Source organism: Carcharodon carcharias, chromosome 10 (genome assembly GCF_017639515.1).
Source record: "Carcharodon carcharias isolate sCarCar2 chromosome 10, sCarCar2.pri, whole genome shotgun sequence".
NCBI classification, from domain to species: Eukaryota; Metazoa; Chordata; class Chondrichthyes; order Lamniformes; family Lamnidae; genus Carcharodon; species Carcharodon carcharias.
Window position 1 is genome coordinate 28,170,975 of NC_054476.1, and position 20,745 is coordinate 28,191,719.

Below are 20,745 nucleotides of genomic sequence, written 5' to 3' on the forward strand. Positions count from 1 at the left end.
TATATTGAATTAACTGATCTTAGCTTTGTATTACAATTGATTTTTACTCCCTAGGATGGAAAAAAGGGAGAGATGTTAAAAAGCTTCTGCTCTTGATCACTGTAGATCATGGTAGAAATGCTCTTACACAATGACCAAGATTTAACAGGCTATCAACAATTACTCTTTAGGCTTATGTGCAAATGGCTGCTTGGGGAAGTTACTAGAGCTGTCAGCAGCCATGGAAACTTACCCAATGAGACAGTTTACCCACGCACACAGAATTAAAAGGTTTGCACAAGTGATAGCTATTTATCATGGCTGAGCAAAAGGGTTCATGCAACTAAAGAGTAGACTAGTTGAGAATAGGTACAGCTCATGTTAGCAAAGTTGAACAATTGTCCACACTGAAAAGGCAACAGGCAATTTAACATTGCAGTCTTAAATGCTGTTGTCACTCAGTGATAAGTGACACTTACCTGTCTGAGGTAATTGTGATGTTTCATTGTGAGATAAAGTTACAGGTTTTAAACTCAAATTACAGAGTAGTTCTTCTAAAGAGCTGTCAGGAGGGCTGGTATCTGTACATGTGGAAAAATGAACTGGTTCTTTCCTAAGAACAAGAAAATAAGACTTTTTTTTAAAAAAAAGAGTATCTGTCCAACCACCCAAGTTAAATTAATATTAACATTTATGACAATTGCTGCTTTGATTTTCCTTCAGTTACTTTAGGTCTTCTGAACTAGAAGACATTAAAGGTTAATTTTGTTGAATCATCCATCTTTGTTCTGGAAAGCCTGAACTGTGAAACAGCACACCATTGATCAAATTTCTCAACTTGATTTCATCATTCAGGTCAAAGATTGGATAGATGAACTACTTGAGCCAGCAGCACGTGACAGGAAGAGTGAGTTCCATTTTTAGGTTGCCATCCTCAAGCTTGCATGAAATCTTCCATCCTTTCCTTTCTCCCTTCCCAGCATGTACTGGTTAAATTCATAGATTAGTTAACCCAGAGGCTTGGACTAAATCTCACTATTGGCAGTTTTGGTTATCAGTACAGGTAATAGTGACCATGAAACTTGGATTGCCATTAAGTACCCAACCTTCTTATTTGTCTTGATCTTTTCTGACTCCAGCCCTTGGGCACATTATAGGGCAAAGGTTAAACAAGCTCAGTTGTATCAAACCAATACAAAAGTTTGAAACAGTTAGGGATGGGCAATAAATAAGTTTGCCAGTGACACCAATATCCACAGAACACATTAAAAAGATACTGGATAGCCCACCTTGTGCCACTGACTAGCACAGCTCACAAGCACCACTGTAAATAATGTATTAAAACAGAAAATGCTAGAAATAATGAAGCAGTTCTGCCAGCATCTGTGGAAAGAGAAAGAGTTAATGTTTCAGGTCTGTGACCTTTCACCAGAAATGAAAGTTCATTGACCTGAAATGTCAACTCACTCTCTCTCTATAGATGCTGCCAGACCTGAGTATTTCCAGCATCCAGAGTATTTTGCTTTTCTATTAGTGCTGACAGTAACAAAAAAAAACATTAGTGGATTAAGTATTTGGGTAGAACTGTTGCAGATGGAGTTCAATAGGGGTAAGTGAGAGGTCATCCACTCTGGATCTAAGGCAGATGAATCAGAGTATTCTCTGGCTGTTTTCAGTACTGTGATACTGGGATTCTTCAAGTGCAGACTTATGAATTCGGTTTGTTAGGAAGGAGGGAGGGTCACTTGCTTTCCCAGTGTAGGCCAGCTACTGATGGCTGGCACGATGGGAACGCTGATCATTAGTACCATACTAGTGGCAATCTGCTCACACCAGCTTTTTGATGTGCAACTCATCATGCATCACCACAGGTACTCTTCAACCAAATCACCTCCCCTAGCTCCCATCTTGAACAACGTTACCCCCACACCCCACATCAGGAAGGCAACTGTGACAGGCAAGCTACTGGGGAAGTTCTACTCCAACATGAGCCTGTCATTATTTAACCCATCAGTTTGGCTTCCCTTATGTCACCCCATATGATTAAACCCACCATGCCAAGTAGTAACAACTGAGGAACTATGGCAGGAGCATTGGCTGGGGAAACATCCACGAGAAACTGATTTCACATTGTAGACCCTATTGCTCAGCTACCTGGCTATGATCCCCACAGTGACAGTAGGCCTTTTTAAACCATTTCCAGACTGGGCCAGACCTGTGCAGCCATCCAAAATCAGCAGGGTCACCAAGACATCCAGGCTGCAGCTGTGGTGCAATCCAAACAATGACTCATGACAGTCACAAAAGACTTCATACTGTAGAAAGCTTAGGGGAGAATAGAAAGTACAGGGGTGAAGTAAAAATGGAAATTAGGAAAGCAAAGGGGATATGAAAAAATATTGGTAGGTAAAATCAAAGAAAATCCTAAGATGTTTTACCAGTGCATTAAGAGCAAGAAAATAACTAAAGAAAAGGTAGGGCCTATCAGAGATGTACATGGCAACTTGTGGTTTGATGCAAGATGTGGGCAGGGTTCTCAATGAATATTTTGTCTCTGTCTTCACTAAGGAGAGGGATGATGCAGACATTCTCGTTAAAGAGGAGTGCGAAATATTAGATACAATAAGTAAAGAGAGAGAGGAAGTGCTAGAGAAACTGGCATCCCCAAAGGTGGATAAATCACCAGGGCCAGACGGATTGTATCCCAGGCTGTTGAAGGAAGCAAGGGAGGAAATAGCATATGCTCCAAGGATCATTTTCCAATCCTTACTAGATACAGGCAGGGTCCCAGAGGATTGGAGATCTACAAACGTCATACCATTATTTAAAAAGGGTGCAAGGGGTAGACCAGGAAATTATAGGCCAGTCAGTCTGACTTCAGTGGTGGGCAAATTATTGGAAACATTCCCGAGACAGAGGATAAATTGTCACTTAGAAAGGCAGGGATTGATCAGAGATAGTTAACATGGTTTTGTCAGGGAAAGATCATGTCTCACTAACTTAATGGAATCTTTTGATGCAGTAAAAAGGAGGATTCAGGAGGGTAGTGCAATGGATGTTGTCTGCATGGATTTCAGTAAAGCATTTGACAAGATCCCCCATGGCAGACTGGGTCAGGAAAGTGGGACAGGGAAGGTGGCAGGTCGGATCCAAAATTGGCTCAGTGACAGGAAACAAAGGGCAATGGTCGATGGATGTTTTTGCGAATGGAAAACAAATTTCCAGTGGTGTTCCACAGGGCTCAGTGTTGGGGCCCTTTAAGTTTGTTGTATATATTAAATGCTTTGGACTTAAATGTGGGAGGCATGATTGGGAAATTAACAGATGACACAAAAATTGGCCATGTAGTTGTTAAATAAGAGGATAGCTGTTATCTCCAGAATGATAGCAATGATTTAGTTGAGTGAGTGGAGAAGTGGTAAATGGAATTCAATCCAGAACAGCGTGAGGTTACGCATTTGGGGGACGACAAACAAAGCAATGGGATACTCAATAAACGGGAAGTTATTGAGGAGTTTAGGAAGTGAGAGTCCTTGGAGGGCATGTCCACAGGTCCTTGAATGTGGTAGGACAGGTGAACAAGGTGGTCAAGAAAGTTTATGGAATGCTTTCCTTTATTCAGCAAAGTATTAAATACAAAAGCAGGATGTAATGATGGAATTGTATAGAACACTGGTTAGGCCATAGCTGGAATTGTGCACACAGTTCTGGTTACTACATTACAGGTAGGATATAATTGCTCTTGAGAGTGCGCAGTGGAGATTTACAAGAATGTTGCCAGGGCTTGAAAATTGCAGCCAAGAGGAGAAATTGAATAGGCTAGGAGTGTTTTTCTGCTAAGGGGGTGGCCTAATTAAGGTGTACAAAATTCTGAGGATTCTAGATAGGCTAGACAGGAAAGATTCATTTCCCCTAGCCAGGGGGCATAGATTGGTAGAAGGATTAGAGGGGACATGAGGAAAATCTTTTTCACCCAGTGGGTGGTGTGCATCTAGAATTCACTGCCTAAGTTGGTGGCTGAAATGCTCAAAGGTACCTGGATCTGCATATGCATATGAAGTGCTACAACCTGCAAGGCTACCAACCAAGTGCTGGAAAGTGGGATTAAAATGAGCAGCTAGTTTCTTTTTTCTCTTTTTGGCTAGCACAGATACAATGAGCTGAATGGCCTCTTTCTGCATTAGTTTTTCTATGGGTCTATGGACTCATTGTTGAGGAGTGTCCACTGACTAAATTTGAAGACAGGCTTAAAGAACTCCATCTAGCCACTGACAAGCCTATTGCTCAGTTCTGTGACTGCACATGGATGAGAAGAGAGATTTAGGGCTCCAAGTATAGAAATCACTAAAAAAAAACTGGTGCACAGTTACAAGCAATAATTTAAAAGGCTCATTAAATGTTGACCTTACCTCAAGAGGTCTGGAGTACAAAGCAGTGAAGTTATGCTACAGCTGTACAGATTAAATGCATGATTTAATTAAGGTGAGTTTCTCTCTATCTACCCCATTTCCTCTAGTGGGAGAGTCCAGAACAAGGGGAATAATTTAACAAATCAGGGCTAGGCTGCTTAGGGGTGATATCAGAAAGTATCCCTTCACAAAAGGTAATGTAAATCCGGAACACTTCAACCCCACCGCGCGCGCGCGCACGCACGCACGCACGCACACGCACACACACACAAAACAGCCACTGAAGCTGAGGGGGTGGCACAATTAAAAGTTTCAAAATTGAAACTGATAGATTGTTAGGCAAGGTTATTAAGGGTCACAGGACCAAGATGTTAGATGGAGCCAAAATGTAGATCAGCCATAATCTCACTGAACAGCAGAATGGTCTATTCCTGCTCCTAGGAGTTAGTTAGCCAGTTTTAAAATCTTTGGATAAATTTCCCAAGCATTTGAGGCCATTTAAGTTTTGAGCAAGTTCTCATTGACTGAGACGCATGCCAGTGCTGTAACAACATTTTGCCCATTACCTTGAAGTGTCCCGAGTCCAGTTAAAGAAAGGGTCCAGTCAGTTGCACCTTCTACAAGTGCCTAGTCAGAGCAGCAAAGCTGATGCTCATCAGAATCCTGCACCTTATTCCTGTTGATTGTATAGGAAGGATAGGTTCTCCAGTTGTAGAAAGGATTCAAGCCAATGTCCACATTCAGCAGACTAACTCAGGTGTTGTACAGATATGCTAAACCATTTTAAGAGGCATGTTAAAAATAGCTTCCAAAATTACAAAGTCCAAAGCAGTCTTGAGCTGTAATTATTGGTAAAGTTCAAGGACTTTTCTTACTGCAGTGGGCAGCTCCCAACACTGCAATCAGCTGCCACCTCTACAAGTAGAAGAATGTCACGTTAGAGATCTTAAATAAACTTACCTCCTCCATGATCCATTGAACGCTGGGCTGGGAGCCTGGCATTCATTCACAACATCAACCCATCTATGCATTGTGGTAAATCTGTACAAACTGCAGCTACTGTCCTCAAAAGTAGATTCTTTATCTTTGCCAAAAAGCTTTGTGCCAACTGCTTCAAACACCTTATTATCCATCAAAGCCTGACAGAGCCGCAGTACTTTTGACCGAGAGATTTCGGCCTCACCAAAATAGTGATTCTGCAGAAGGTGACTCAGAATGAGATCCACTGCATCAGAGCCAAGGAAGCAGTCATCATGATGTCTCAGATGGTGTCTGCGCCGTTTCACCTCCACTTCTGACTGAAGGGCAATAATGATGTTGCACCAAATACGAGTTGCTCTGAATGGCTTCACAGTAGGCAATCCTGAAAGAGAAACCAACAAGTGAAATTACCATTGTAGAGACTTGAGCACAAAATCTAGCCCGACACTCCTAGTGTAGCGCCAAGGGAATGCTATACGGTCATTTTTCAGACGATGACGATACGTTAAACCGAGGCCCTGTCTGCTCTCTCAGGGGTAAGTAAAAGATCCTTGCACAAGCGTATAAGAGCAGAGGAATTCTCCCTAGTACCCTGGGTCAATGTTTCTCACTCAGCTAACACCACTTAAAATCATTACTTGGTCATAATCACATTGCTGCAAATTGGCTACCATGTTTCCTATCTCATAACAGTGACTATACTTCAAAAGTACTGTATTGGCTATTAAGCATCTTGTGACGTCCTGAGTTCATAAAAGGTATTATATAAATACAAGGCTTTTTGTGACTGTATGGCAAAGGCTGAGGTATAGTGTCTTATGACTACACAGAGCTCCAGTCTGAGTCTGAGAGGGATCTATCCTCAGGATAGAAGGTAAATGACAACTGTGTGAAAAACCAAATAGTTAGAGGGTAGGGCTATTAAGTATAATTCAGGAAATCTTAAGCGTTGGTCAATTGGTAAAGATATTAAATAAATGCTTTGCTTGCGTTGTCACAGAAGTGTATGTTAGTGGAAATGTGTTAGAAGAGTAACTAGGCCAAATCTGTCTGGTTTATTTGCACAGAAGACTGGCCAGGCTGAAGAATTTTCTTTCACTGAAGCAAACAAAACAAAAAGGTATTACTTGGGATGAGGACACACTGTTTACTTGGAGAATTCTTCCAACACATTTCCATCAACACATACTTCTGAGAACACAGCCAAAACATTTATTCAATATCTTGGCCATTTAGCCATCCCTTCAGATAGCTATAGACAAGAAAATACTGAAAAAATATGAATGCAGCTCAAAAATAAAATGGCATTCAGCTTTGATGGCAAGCATCTTAGAATGCTAATGGAAGTCAGAGTAAACAATGTAGGAACAGGGACTGGGCCATTCAGCACCTTGAGGCTTCCTACAGTTCTTTTAATCATGGCTGATCTGTACCACATGCCCACTTATCCACCTTTACTCCACGTCCCTTGATACCAGTGTCCAACAAAACTATCGACCTTGGTCTTGAATATTTCACTTAGCACATCTTCAGCCAGATGTCCACTACAGTGTGTCCTACTTCATTCCCAAATGACATATTGCACTCCCTTGTTCAGGACACCCCTAAATAAGGGAATAGAGAATTGAGAGGACAGGAACAAACTATAATTTTAAATAGGAGAGGCTCCAACCACAGATTTTCAAACATCCTTTAGGGTTGTATATTCTGCCAAATGATGAGACAGTAGGGGGTTACTGCTGGAACATCTCTGTCCAGCATCAGAAGTGGCTGCTTTTGGATGTTCAGCCATCTTCTTGATGGCATTAACAGCAAGCACAGGGAGACAACATGTAGGCTGCCATCAACTACACCAGCCTAAGACTTGAAAAATCCGTCACTAAAATCATACCAACCATCTTCAGAAACGACTTGCAGTATAAAAAAAGCAGCATTTCATCACTGACCCAACAGAGTTCCTTGGCTTCAACCTCCCTTGAAGAGAGAGAGAGAGTTGTCAGCACTCAACTGAATCCATACAGGGCACAGATGTTGCAATTACCTTTGTAAGTGGAAGATGAGGGTTGACCAAGTATGATTATGGCCACAAATTCAGCTCATCTCCCATCAACCTGCCCGTTAAAACCTATTGCAACTGGCACCTCATTCATTGGCATCTAAGGTGCCCTTCAAATGGACAGCCAAAATAGAAGTAAGCTTTTCCTGACGTACAAAAGTGTGTGTCAGAAGAAGGTAAACTCATACAGCACATAATATGGAACATAAAACATTTACCTAGAAATATTAAGTTAATTAGGAAGAGGCATTATGAAAGGCAGTCTATTGTACAAAAGAAGAGAATTCTTTGAATCTATTGATGCTATCTTTGTGGACATTCAAAGCATGTTTGATAAAGTCCCACATGAAAACAAGGTGACAAGATTAAGGCAGATAATGAAAGAAATGTGGGAGCATGCACAGGCAATTGGTTAAAGGATGTCAGTCAAGAGATGTTTTTCAGGCTGGGGAGATGTAAATGGCAATTTCTCTCAGGGATTGCCCAATGATCTGAGCGCTAAAAAAGAGAAAAAAGGTGAAGATTTGCATTTAAATAGCACCTTCAGAACCTTAGGATATCTTGTTCAAATGCAAGAAACAAAACAATCAATTTGAATACAGCAAGATCTCAAGAGTAACAAGATAGTGAGCAGATCATCTGTTTTAGTGATGTTCATTGAGGGATAAACATTTTCCAGGATACCGGGGAGAACTCCCCTGCTCTTCAAAATAGTACCATGGAATCTTTAACATCCACTTGCCGCCACCATTTAATGTCTCATCCTCACCTCCAACAGTGCAGCATTGCACTTAAGTATCAACCTAGATTTGTGTTAAGTGTCTGGATTGAGGCTTGAATGCGTGGTTCTCTTACACAAGAGTCGAGAGTGCTACACAGACCCACAGCTATTAGTATCATATCAAAATTTGCAGACAAAAATGAGGACATTGTTGACAGTGATGAAAAGTAACTTCAGAAGGATGCAAGTATCATCAGATTGAACAGACAGATATCAGATGTCAAGAAGTGTAAGACAATACATTTTGGGAAGAATAAGAGGAAGACACACACTAATTAGTAACATTTTAAAGATGGAGGCTGTAAGTTTTAGTTTGCACACATTTTTAACCAAGGGAGGACATGTTGATAAAGATATACAAAAGAGACCTTGTTATATTTATATGGTACTTTCAATGTAATATAACATCCCAAGGCACTTTACATGAACGTAATCAAACAGGATTTGACACCGAGTCATGCAAGATATCAGAAACAAAGACAGTCAAGACTTGGACAAAAAGTTGAAAGGCAGCAACCCCCAAAAAACCCAAAAGTCTGCAGGGAGAGAAGGTTCCGCTCTGTACTGTAGGCTAAATGAGTTAATCTGTTATATTACACAAGTTGATCCATTGATGTGGAGAAATATAGTATAGTTATTTTATATTCCACAAATAAAACCATAACCGTAAGATGGGTAGATACAGGCTCGAGCAGCTGAATAACCTGCTCCTGATTCATATGTTTCATACAAATGAACAAAAGGAGTCATCTTACCTTAATCAGAGAATGATCAGCACAGAGGTCATCACTGGACCCGTTATGTGGGCCAGCTTTATGAAAGGAGTTATCCAATTAGTCCCACACCCACTGGTTTTCCCCATGGTTCTGATAAATGGATCCCGAGCCAGATGGTGAAGTATGAGACTACACACAAATCCTTTGAGTTAGTTCCTTTATTTACAGAATGCAGCAGCATTAAATATGCCTGCCTCCTACCTACCAGTCCAGTATCCAAGCAGCCCCTCTTTATACTCATGAAAACACAATAACAAATAAACAAATTAACTAATGAACCACCCCTTAAAGGAAGTGTCTCTTTATACTCGAGTATATCAAATAGACGAAGGAACTAATACTCTAATTAACAGCCCCTCAAAGGAGTCATGTAACAAAAAAAAATTGAAACTTTTAAAGGAAACTTGTTAATGATGCACTCCAGCCCCTGTGGCACCCACAATGCATGGAAAGCCATCCCCTCTCTATACTTGAGTATATTAAAAAAAAACTAATAATCAAATTAACTAGTTAACAACACCTTAAAAGGGGCACAGCTTGGCCTAAATAGCCAAGTGGTTATGGTACTGGGTTTGTAACCCCAAGATCAAGAGTTCAAATCTCACAATGGCAAACTATGAAACAATGTAACTTCATCTGAAACAGATGGAAACAGGTTTGTACTCGAAAGAGTTACAGTTGAGGCCTATATATAAAAAAAATCAAGAGTTCAAATTTCACTAATGACAAACTATGAAACAATGTAACTTCATCTGAAACAGATGGAAACAGGTTTGTACTTGAAAGAGTTAAAAGGGGCACAGCCCCTGTGTTCAAGATACTTAATCAATACCTTCCACCTGCTTATCCTTAACAATACAATTATAACATTAACCGTCCCTGCAATTTTTTTCAAGTGTTTATCCAAATTTACTTTTGAAAGTTACTACTGAATCTGCTTCCACCACCCATTCAAGCAATGTATTCCAGATCATTACTGTGGAAAAGATTTCCTCACCACACTCTGGATCTTATGGCAATTATCTTCAATCTGTGCCCTCTGGTTACTGACCTTTCTGCCACTGGAAATAGTTTCTCCTCATTTACTCTATCCATACCATCAATGATTTGAACACCTCTATGAAATCTCCCTTTAACTGCCTCAACTGAGAGCAACCCCAGTTTCTCCAGTCTCACCACACAACTGAATTCCCTCATCCCAGTTACCACCATTCTAGCAAATCTCATCATCACCCTCTCCAAGGCCTGGTCATCCTTCCTAAAGTGTGGCCCCAATAATGGAACATAATACTGCAGCTGAGGCGCAATCTTTGTTTTAAATGTTCAGCAAACTTCTCTGCTTTTGCATTCTACCTTGAAATAATAGCCTTCTCAACTTGTCCCCTCAGCTTCAAAGATTTGTGTTCATACATCCTATGTCTGTGTTCATACACCCCCTTTAAAGTTTTTACTATAGTTATATTACCTCTTATTCTTCCTACCAAAATGCAATCATTTCACACTTCTCTGCTTTAAAATTTCAATTGCATATGTCTATCTATTTCACCTGTCTTTGTCTTCCTGATGTCTATTGTTATCCTTAATGTTTGCTACTTTTTCAGGTTTCATGTCAACTACAAATTTTGAAATTATGACCAAGTTTAGGTCATGAATATTTATCAAAAAAGAGCAATGGTCCCAATACCAACTCTGGATAACATCATTGAATACCTCTCTCCGATTGGAAAAAAAAAACAACCATTTACCAGTACTCTTAGCCAATTCCATATCCACGCTTCCACTGTTCCTTTAAACCCCAGCCTTTTAAAAAAAATCTATTACCTTGTCCAACACCTTTTGAAAGTCCAATACACAACTACAGTACCCTCATCAACCCTCTGCTGCTTCAAAGAACAGAATTACATTATCAAACACGATTTGTCTTTAACAAATCAGTGCTGAGTTTTTGCACTATTTTTGAAGTCATTAGCCTATACCTTTCCAGAAGCCAACTAATTTTGTCCCAGATTGTCTTTAAGTTTTCCCACAACCCAGGTTAATCTGACTGATCTGTAATTGGCTGGTTGGCAAGACTGAAGAAACCAGTTTAAAATACACAAATCCAAATCGCTGGGGACTGTATTGTCACAACCCTGGGTTCCATTATCCCACAAACACACAGGGCAGTGGAAGTCAACTTCTTAAAAAAAAAAGACACTGACCACTTATGGGAGTGACTAAAGCAACAGATTCAGGTGATATCTACCTACTACAGATCCAAATTTGTATCAAATGCCAACATTATACAGGTTAAAATTTTGCATTGGCAAAGTAAACAGCAGCCAATATGAACAACTTCTAAACTTCAAAGTTGTACAGTGAATTTAAAAAGTGGTTTATTTTTAAAACAATGACCAAAACCTTTGCCATCCTTAACAACATTATATTTGCATTTTCTGGAAAACCCACAGCACAAGGAACATCCATTGGTTTGCAAGTGAAATACCGAACTGAACACCCAGGGAAATTCTCATTTAGAAGCCTTATTTCCCTCCTTAACAGTCAATCAAGTTAAAACTGGTAAGAACATGAACTAAGGCTTCCTAAAATAGAACCTATCTAGGTGATTAAACACCTCTCTCAATGTCATGATGTGATTAACATGAGATCAAAGCATCTCAGCAAGATCAGTCATTAGTGTTCCAGGGAATTGCTTAGATTTTACTGACGAGGATGACATGATTTAAAAGCTATGATATCCACAAAAAAAAAAATAACCACTCCGAACACAACAAGCTTTTAACACTTCTAAATGAGATGTTCCAAGGTGCTTCACAGCAGCATTGCGAAACAAAATATGACACTGAGCCACAATAGGAGATATCAGGGCTAATGACAAAATATTTGGTCAAAGAGGTCGCTTTTAAGGTGCATCTTAAAGGAAGAAAGAGAAGGACAAGAGATTTAAGGAGGTAGTTCCAGACTCTGGGCATCAGCAGCTGAAGGTACAGCCATCAGTGGAAGAGCAATTTAAATCAGGGATGCTAAAGAGGCCAAAATTAGAGGAACACAAATATCTGAAGGTTGTAAGGCTGGAGAAGATTAAAGAGATTTGTGGTGGGTGTGTGTGTGTGTTTGGGGGTGGGCGGTGGTATGCAGGGTGGTAGCAGGACATTGTGGGGAGGGGATGGGGGAAGAGATTTGAAAACAAGGCTAGGAATTTTTTTTTATAAAATGAATGTGCTTACCCATGAGCCAAAGTAAATCAGTGAGCACAAGGATGATGGGCAAATGGAATTTTGTGCAAGTTGGAAAGAAGGCAGTATTTTGAATTACCTCAAGTTTAAGGAGGGTGGAATGTAGGAGGCTGGCTAGGAGGGCACTAGAATAGTCTAGTCCAGAGGTGACAAAAACATGGCCGAGGGTTCCAGCATAAGACCTGAGGTAGGGGTGGAGCAAAATGATGCTACAGAGATGGAAACAGATCATCTTGGTGCTGGTGCAGATGTGCGATTGGGAGCTCACCAAATATAGCACCGAGATTGTGAACCGTCTGGGTTAGTCTCAGAGGCAGATGAAATCAGTGGCAAGGGATAGCTTGCGGTGGGGACCGAAGGCGATGGCTTCAATTTTAATATTTAATCATCATGAGACTATCCAAACTTAGAGATATCTGAATATAGGTGTTATATGGATTAGGTTATATGGATTAGGTTACACATGTAACACTGTTACCTTGTCAGATTAACTGGCCAGGTTTCAAATGGAATTCATGTAATTAAATGTTGTAACCCATAAGACAATCTATTGTTAGTGAGGTGCATGATCCTTCAGTGATTTCCAAAGGGTGTTTCAATACTTTCTCAAAAAGTCAGATGATTGAAGATAATAACATCAGATATGTTACACAATGCTTTCCAAGAAGAAGAAATACACATAGGTCAAATACAACACACTTCTAATTCTGTGGAAGTTGGATGTTAAACTTTGAAAGTGAGAATCTATTCATAATCACAAGCAACCAGTGGATCTTTACCAATGTGCGAAACAACTCAAGTGTCTTTGATAAAAACATTTCAGAGCTAAGTAAAGACAAACCAGTCTCGAAGCCAGGAAGGAAGAAATTAGGAGGGATGAGCAAAAAAACACAGTACTAAATGCTCACAAAGAAAGAAATGTCAGCCAGGTTGCAATTGTGACTATTTGTAATGCTCAAACTCCAAAGCCAAGCAAATTTAATTTGTGGATATTTGTAAAGTCCTGTGCAGCTTCAATAACTTTGCATGATACAAACAACTGTAACCAGCATATGAGAAAGCATAATTCACAAAAGTTTTATATTCATTTTTCCATTTTATTTCAGATGCTGAAACTGATTAAAAAGTGACAGTAGGAAAAAGTGAACTGTAACAGCTAGCAGATTTGAAGCATAACATTTAAAAATGATGAATTCTACCTTAATTTGCCATTTACAGTTTGCTTCTATCTTATGAATATCCAGAGTTGCACAAGGACTTTATAAACACCCTGCATATTAGTACCTTATCTCACTGAGGATATTCCAAAGTACTTCACACCAATAAAGATTGACATTTATATAGTATCTTTGACAATCTCAGAACATTTAATAACCAATTACTGTTGTAAAGTAAGAAATAGATTTTTGAAGTGCAGTAGCTCCTATACAAGTAAAAGAATCAATTACAAATAGGAAATTGACCACAGGCAGAGACTAAAGTAACAAAGTGCTGGAAAAATTCAGGTATGGCAGCATCTGAGGAGAGAGAAACAATTAATGTTAGATCCAACATGACTTCTTCAGAACTGGAGGGGGGTAGAAATGTAATGAGTTTTAATGCTGTTGAAAAAGGTAGATGGGTCAGGGTGGGGGGGGGGTGGTTGTTGGTGGTGGTGGAGGAGATATCAGGTGGAACAAAAAGGCCCAGTAATCCAGAGGCCCAAGGTAATGCTCTGAGGAGACTGGTTCAAATCCCATCATGGGAGCTGTTGCAATTTGAATTCAATTAATGCCCTTTAGATGAGGAAAAATCCTTACCAGTCTGGCCTACATGTGACTCCAGATCCATAGTAATGTGGCTGACTCAAATGCTCTCTGAAATAGCCACACAAGCCACTCAGTTCAAGGGCAATTAGGGATGGGCAACAAATGCTGGCTTCACCAGTGATGTCCACATCCCATGGAAGATTAAATAAAAGATCAGGGATAGATGAGAGGGTGAAGATTAAATACCAAAGGTGTCATGGAGCAAAAGGCAAAGGGAGTAGTAATGGTAGTAGTAAAGAAACAAAGCATTGGTCCAGAGTAGGTGTTAATAGCAGAAAAGATCAGGTCTGTCTGAGAGCAAAAACATGAAAATAAGATGAAAACAGGCACTTGGGGGAGGTGGGAATTAAAATGGAGGGCAGAGTTCATGATCTGAAGTTGTTGGGCTCAACATTGAGTCCAGAAGGCTGTAAGGGCCTAATCAGAAGATGAGGCGCTGTTCCTCCAGCTTGTGCTAAACTTCACTGGAACATTGCAACAGGCAGAGAACAGAAGTATGAACAAGAGGGCAAGATGGTGGATTGAAATTGCAAGCAATCAGAAGGTCAGGGTCACACTTTCAGACTTAGCGGAGGTGTTCTGCAAAACTGGCACCCAGTCTGCATTTGGTCTCCACAATGTAAAAGAGACCGCGTTGTGAGCAGCAAATATAGTAGACTGAATTGAAAGATGTACAAGTAAATAGCTGCTTCACAGAAGTATTTGGGGCCTTGAACAGGAAGCTGTTACACCTCCTGCAATTGCATGGAAAGGTGTTGTGGGTGATAGAGGAATGGACCAGTGTTTCAGAGGGAAGGGTCCTATCAGAATGCTGACAGGGGTGGGGGGGATTTATTTGGCGGTGGCATCTTGCTGGAGGTGGCAGAAATTGCAGAGGATGGTCCATTCAATACAAAAGATAGTGGGGTGGAAAGCGAGGACAAGGGGAAGCCTATTGTGGGTCAGATACATTGAGGGCCATGTCAACCGGGGGTGGTGTGGGGAGGTGGTGGTGCCGGGGTGGGGGGGGGGGAGTAGTTGGGGAAGAGGAGGGGTCCTCAGTTTAGGAAAAAGGAGGAAGGACATGTCAACCTGCTGCAATGTTTCAGTAAAGCCAATGCAAGCTGGAGAAACAGCATCTAATTTCCGATTATGCATGTTACAGCCTTCTGGACTCAACATCGAGTTCAACAACTTCAGATCATGAACTCTGTCTTCTATTTTAATTCCCCCCCCTACCATCCCCACCCCACAGTCCACATCTTGTTTTCATGTTTTTGCTCTCATACAGACTGACCTTTCTATAACACCTACTCTGGACCAATGCTTTGTTTCTTTACTACTCCCCTTGCCTTTTGTTCCATGACATCTTTGGTATTTAATCTCCCCCACCTTCACCTATCCCTGACCTGCCCTTTTGTTCCACCTGGCACCCTCTTTTCTCCCCCCCCCCACTTTTCAATAGCATTAAAACCCATCACGTTTCTACTTTTCTTCAGTTCTGACAAGTCATATTGCACTCAAATGTTAACTGTTTCACTCTACACTGATGCTGTCAGAGCTGCTGAGATTTTCCAGCATGTTCTGCTTTTATTTCAGATCTCCAGTATTTGTTTTTATTAAGGAGGAGACCATATCTTCTGATGGTCCAAACAATCACTATACTGACATCCAAAAACAGAAGCCCAAGTACACAGCTAAGTCCCAATTGAACTTCCAAAGGTACAGAAGCCAAGAGACACAAAAATACTATTAGTTAAAAGTCACATCTTAAGCATCACATGAGAGGCTAGAACCTGAGGGCACAGCCTCAGAGTAAAGGGAAGACATTTTAGAACAGAGATGAGGAGAAATTTCTTTAGCCAGAGAGTGGTGAATCTATGGAATTCATTGCCGCAGAAGATTGTGGAGGCCAGGTCATTGAGTGTATTTAAGACCGAGATAGATAGGTTCTTGATTGGTAAGGGGATCAAAGGTTACGGGGAGAAGGTGGGAGAATGGGGTTGAGCAACTTATCAGCCATGATTGAATGGTGGAGCAGACTCGATGGGCCAAATGGCCTAATTTCTGCTCCTATGTCTTACATCGTACTGGTGGGGATGGAATCACTGCTTCAATATAGGACAAATCCATGTTCTACTCCCTTGAAAAAAAATCTCCATATTACATTTTCAAATGTTGAAAATGAGCACACCTGCTTTCTTACAACTTTAAATAGCTAGCCAAGAAAGCAGAGTAACTACAATCAGGCAGTCAAGAGCACCATAAGACCCAATCCCAGCCCAGCTGAGGATTGCACTTGAGGGAACAGGTTTGAGATTTGTGCCCCAGGTGCAACAGCAACCTTAGTGGGTATGGAATGGGTTAGGGCAATCCACCGAAAACAAGAGCTTTTTGCCCCTTAATGAGCAACTTAAAGCTCTAAACTGTGGTCCTCAGCAAGCAAGGGCCATTGAAACCAAATAAACCAACCAACCAAAATCAGCAAGTCAAGCAAACGTTCAATCTTAAACAATACAAAAGGTGAACCATTGTCTGAACAAACAGATTCAGAAAGGTGCGTGTTTCCTAAAGCACTCACCACACGTAGCCCAGCTACATTGGTTATCTTAATAAATCCAACGTTCCAACGTGTATCCTACGATGTGGTTTCATACTATTGGAACCATTCAAAGCTGGGAGCCACCTTTGGGTTCAATTAGTCTCAATAGAACCCTCGCCTTTTCTGCCCTCTACCCCGTATAACCGTTTTTTTTTAAGCCATTGCTGCTTTGGATAAACTTGTAAGAAGTTTTATGATCTTTAGATTAAATGCGTAACAACCTCAGCCTTAGGGCGGGCAGTCTTTACACAGGGTAGAATATTTTCACTCAGGAGGTTGAAACATACACTATGGCACACTAAAGCTCTGAAAAAATTAAATATTTCAATTCGATTTCTGGAATCCGAAAAAAATAGAAATTTAATGGGACGTTAATGGCGCTACATAAATGCTGCTGTTGGGAACTTTCCCGCCCCCTTCTGATGCAGTTTTCTCTCTCTCTCACATTCCCTCCTCTTAATAATAAGAATTAACCCGCGCTCCTTTCTAGTCAGTCCAAAGAGCCAAAAACAACAAAATTCCGGGATGTAGTGATCACTGAAGTCTGTCTCCCTGTTTGGGTCAGTTCCCAACATTTAGCTCAAGTTATTTGTCTTCAGTCCTTGTCCGAGCAGCGACAGCTCATCCGCTGGCGGCGGCCGCTCCAGCTCCTGTCAGTCAGTCTGTCACAGGCCAGCATCGAAAGCTACACTCACTGGACTGTCCGCACACACAAAAAAAAACTTCCACTTACCTGAATGAGCCATTCTGCTCGTCCGGACATTGTTAAAAAAAGAGTGAGCGCGGGACAACAAAAACAACAACAACGGTGACTGGAGATTTCCAGACTGCGGTAGGTGTGCGAAAGGAAACTGCTGCGGCTCCTGGAATTCCCTACTCGGGGAATGTGGACGGCGGCTGATGCAAATACAAAAGGCGTCGACCGACAAGCGAGGAGGGTCGAATGCAAGCTAGAGGCAGCCCAGGGTGGAAGGGGTCAGTATGTGTGCTTTTGTGCAAACAGCTTCATGCACGGGAGCGGATTGTACCAGAAAGTCCTGCCCACTCCCCTTTGCACTTAAACATTAACCTTGAATGGTTGCGTTGCGAAAAAAAAACTTGCATTGCACAACATAGGAAAAAGGGGGACACAGGGATACTTAGTAACAGAGATAACAAGAGCGGCTAGAAACACAGTGCAACATTCGAGGGCGGGTGGGTGGAAATAAAGTCCACAGCTTCAGAAACTTTGTTTTTCAGAAAACTTCCTTTCTGGGGGGATAGATCATTTACAAAGTGACAGTGTGCAGTATACCTGCTCTGAGCGCCGGGCTGAGAGCCGCCAGGTTCAGGTTCAGGGTCAAGTTCATGACTCGGGCTCTCTCCTGCACAGTTGCCATCGTTCCGGGTAACCAGAATTTGGAAAGGGGGAGCACCCTTATATAACCCGAGGCGCCGCTGCTGATTGGACCCGCCCTCAGCTTTTACATGAACTTTAAATAATGAAGAGGCACAAGCCCAACTGCAGTCCAAGAATAGTTCCGAATGAATGCAGTTAAACGCAGGACAAAGAATTCTACGTTTTTGCATGCGTCAATAGAGCCCAATTTCAGCCCAATGGCTGTGATTCAGCAGGTAGCACTCCGACCTGTGAGTCAAATGTGGGTTCAAACCTCACTCCAGATATTTCCAGCACACTGAAGGAATGTTGCACTGTCGTCTTTCGGATGTGATGCTAAACAATCTGCTCCCTCAGTTGGATGTGAAAGCTCCCATGGCAATATTTTGAAAAGGGGTGTTATCGCTGGTGACCCGGCCAATACTTATTCCTTGGTCAACATCACAATATTGCTGATGCCTTTCCTCCTTAAGATCCTAACAGTGACACTTCGAAAGCACTTGATTGACCATAAACATTGTGAAAGGTGCTACATAAATGCAAATTTCTTTCAAATATCTCTACAAATGACCATTTGTACTTAAATAGTCATTTGGTAGTACAGAACTTGAGTATTGCTGAAAAAAGAGACTTTTTGTCAAATCTTTTCGTCTGGCACTCATCAGGACAATTCACAAGAAAATATTAATGTCATCTGCAATGTAAATTTGCATTTATGCAGTGTCTTAAACATGGCAAAGCGCTTCACATTAACATTGTCAACATCATTTGATACTGAGCCTTATTAGGACGCATAGCCAAAAGTTTGGTCAAAGTGGTTGGTTTTAAGGAGCACCTTAAATGAGGAGAAAGGCAGAGAGATTTAGGAAGGGAATTCCAGAGCTTAGGGCCTAGTTAGCTGAAAACACAGCTGCCAATGTTGCAGCAAAAAAAATTGATGGTGCACAAGAGGCTAGAATTAGAGGAGCGAAGAGATTTCCTAGGGTTATATGGCTGGAGGATGTTACAAAGACGGAATCTGTGGAAGGAATTGAAATCAAGGATGAATTTGTGGCATTGTGTAATCAGGTTAATGAGGGCAGGGCTGATAAGTGAATGGAACTTGGTGAGAATTAGGAGATGGACAGCAGAATTTTGGATGAGTTCAAGCACATTGAGGGTGCAAGTTGGGAGCCCAGCATTAGAATAGTCAAATCTAGAGGTAACAAAGGCAGGATACAAGTGCCCTTCTCCCAAGAGAAGGACATTACTGAAACAAAACAATCAACTAAGAATTAACACTGGAAATACTCAGCAGGTCTGGCAGCATCTGTGGAGAGGGACTACAGTTAATGTTTCAAATTGTGAACTTTCATCAGAACAGATAGAAATATAGTGGCTTTTATGGAGGTGAAATGGAGGAGGATGGAAAAAGAACAAACGGGAATGTCTGTTAATAGGGTGGGGGACATTAAATGACAAAAGAGTTGGTGGGACAGAGTCAAAGAGAATAGTAATAGGATATGTAAAAAAACGAAGGATGGGTCCAGAAGAGATGTCAATGGCAGAATAATGAACTATGGCCAATGAAAAGCAAAGCGAGAAAAACAAGATTAAGACTGACACGTGCAAAGAAAAGGAAACAAAATGTGAGAGCAGAGATTACAGTCTGAAATTAATGAGCTCAATGTTAAGTCCTGAAGATGGTAAAGTGTCTAATTGAAATACAAGAGAAAAAGAATTAGGAGCAGGAAGTAGATCATACAGCCCATTGAGCCTGCTCCACTATTCAGTGTGGTCATGGCTGATCTCGGGCCTCAGCTGCATTTTCCCTCCTGCTCCCCATATCCCTTGATTCACTGGGAGACCAAAAATCTGTCTACCCCAGCCTTAAATGTATTCAACAATAGAGCATCCTCAGCGCTCTGGGTTGCTTTCTAATGAATTCCAAAGATTCTCAATACTTTGAGTGAAGTCATTTCCCCTCATTTCAGTCCTGAATGATCAGTCCCTTATCCTGAGACTGTGTGCCCCAGTTTTAGATTCCCTGACCAGCGGAAATAATCTCTCACCGTCAACGCTATCAAGCCCCTTAAGAATCTTGTACATTTCAGTGAGATTGCCTCTCAGTTTTCTAAACTCCAGAGAATATAGGCCCCATTTACTCAGCCTCTCATCATAGAACAACTCTCTCATCCCAGGAACTAATTGAGTGGACCATCCCCAGACCGCCTCCAAAGCAAATATATTCTTCCTTAAATATGTAGACCAAAATTGCACATAGTATTCTAGTTGTGGTCTCACCAAAGCCCCATACAATTGTAGCAAGACTTTGTTCCTGTATTCCAATCTTATTGCAATAAAGACCAACACATCATTTGCCTTCATAATTGCTTGCTGTACCTGATTGCTAACCTTTTACTTTTTTGTACAAGCACACCCAAATATCTTTGAACGTCGACATTTACAAGTTTCACACCTTTTGAAAAACATTTTGCTTTGCTATTCTTATGACCAAAATGAATATCCTCACATTTATCCACATTATACTCCATCTGCCATCTATTGCCCACTCGTTTAACCTGTCTATATACTTTTACCATCTTTCTGTGTCCTCCTCACAGCTTACATTTCTATTTAGCTTTGTATTGTCAGCAAATTTAGATACGTTACTCTTTGTCTCTTCATCTCAGTCATTAATATAGATTGTAAATAGCTGAGATGCCAGCACTGATCCTTATGGCACTCCAGCTTGAAAATGCCTACTCTTTGCTTTCTATC

At 41.1% G+C, this 20,745-nt stretch overlaps 1 protein-coding gene across 5 annotated transcripts in view; it reads right to left on the reverse strand.

The window, feature by feature from the left end:
- depdc7a (DEP domain containing 7, paralog a) overlaps positions 1 to 18,012 on the reverse strand; it is a 45,105-nt gene extending 27,093 nt beyond the window's left edge. For 2 of the 5 annotated variants that reach the window (XM_041198226.1, XM_041198224.1), the window contains exons 1-3: positions 17,902 to 18,012; positions 5,349 to 5,751; positions 459 to 592 (exon numbers count right to left, since the gene is read on the reverse strand). In XM_041198226.1, the coding sequence (XP_041054160.1) occupies positions 459 to 592; positions 5,349 to 5,751; positions 17,902 to 17,986 (622 nt within the window). In that variant the 5' untranslated portion in view covers positions 17,987 to 18,012. Of the gene's footprint in view, positions 1 to 458; positions 593 to 5,348; positions 5,752 to 7,264; positions 7,344 to 16,586; positions 16,726 to 17,340; positions 17,651 to 17,901 lie in introns of those variants that run through there. The other 3 variants (XM_041198228.1, XM_041198225.1, XM_041198229.1) reach the window with 3 other exon arrangements.
- Between the last annotated feature and the right edge of the window lie 2,733 nt (positions 18,013 to 20,745).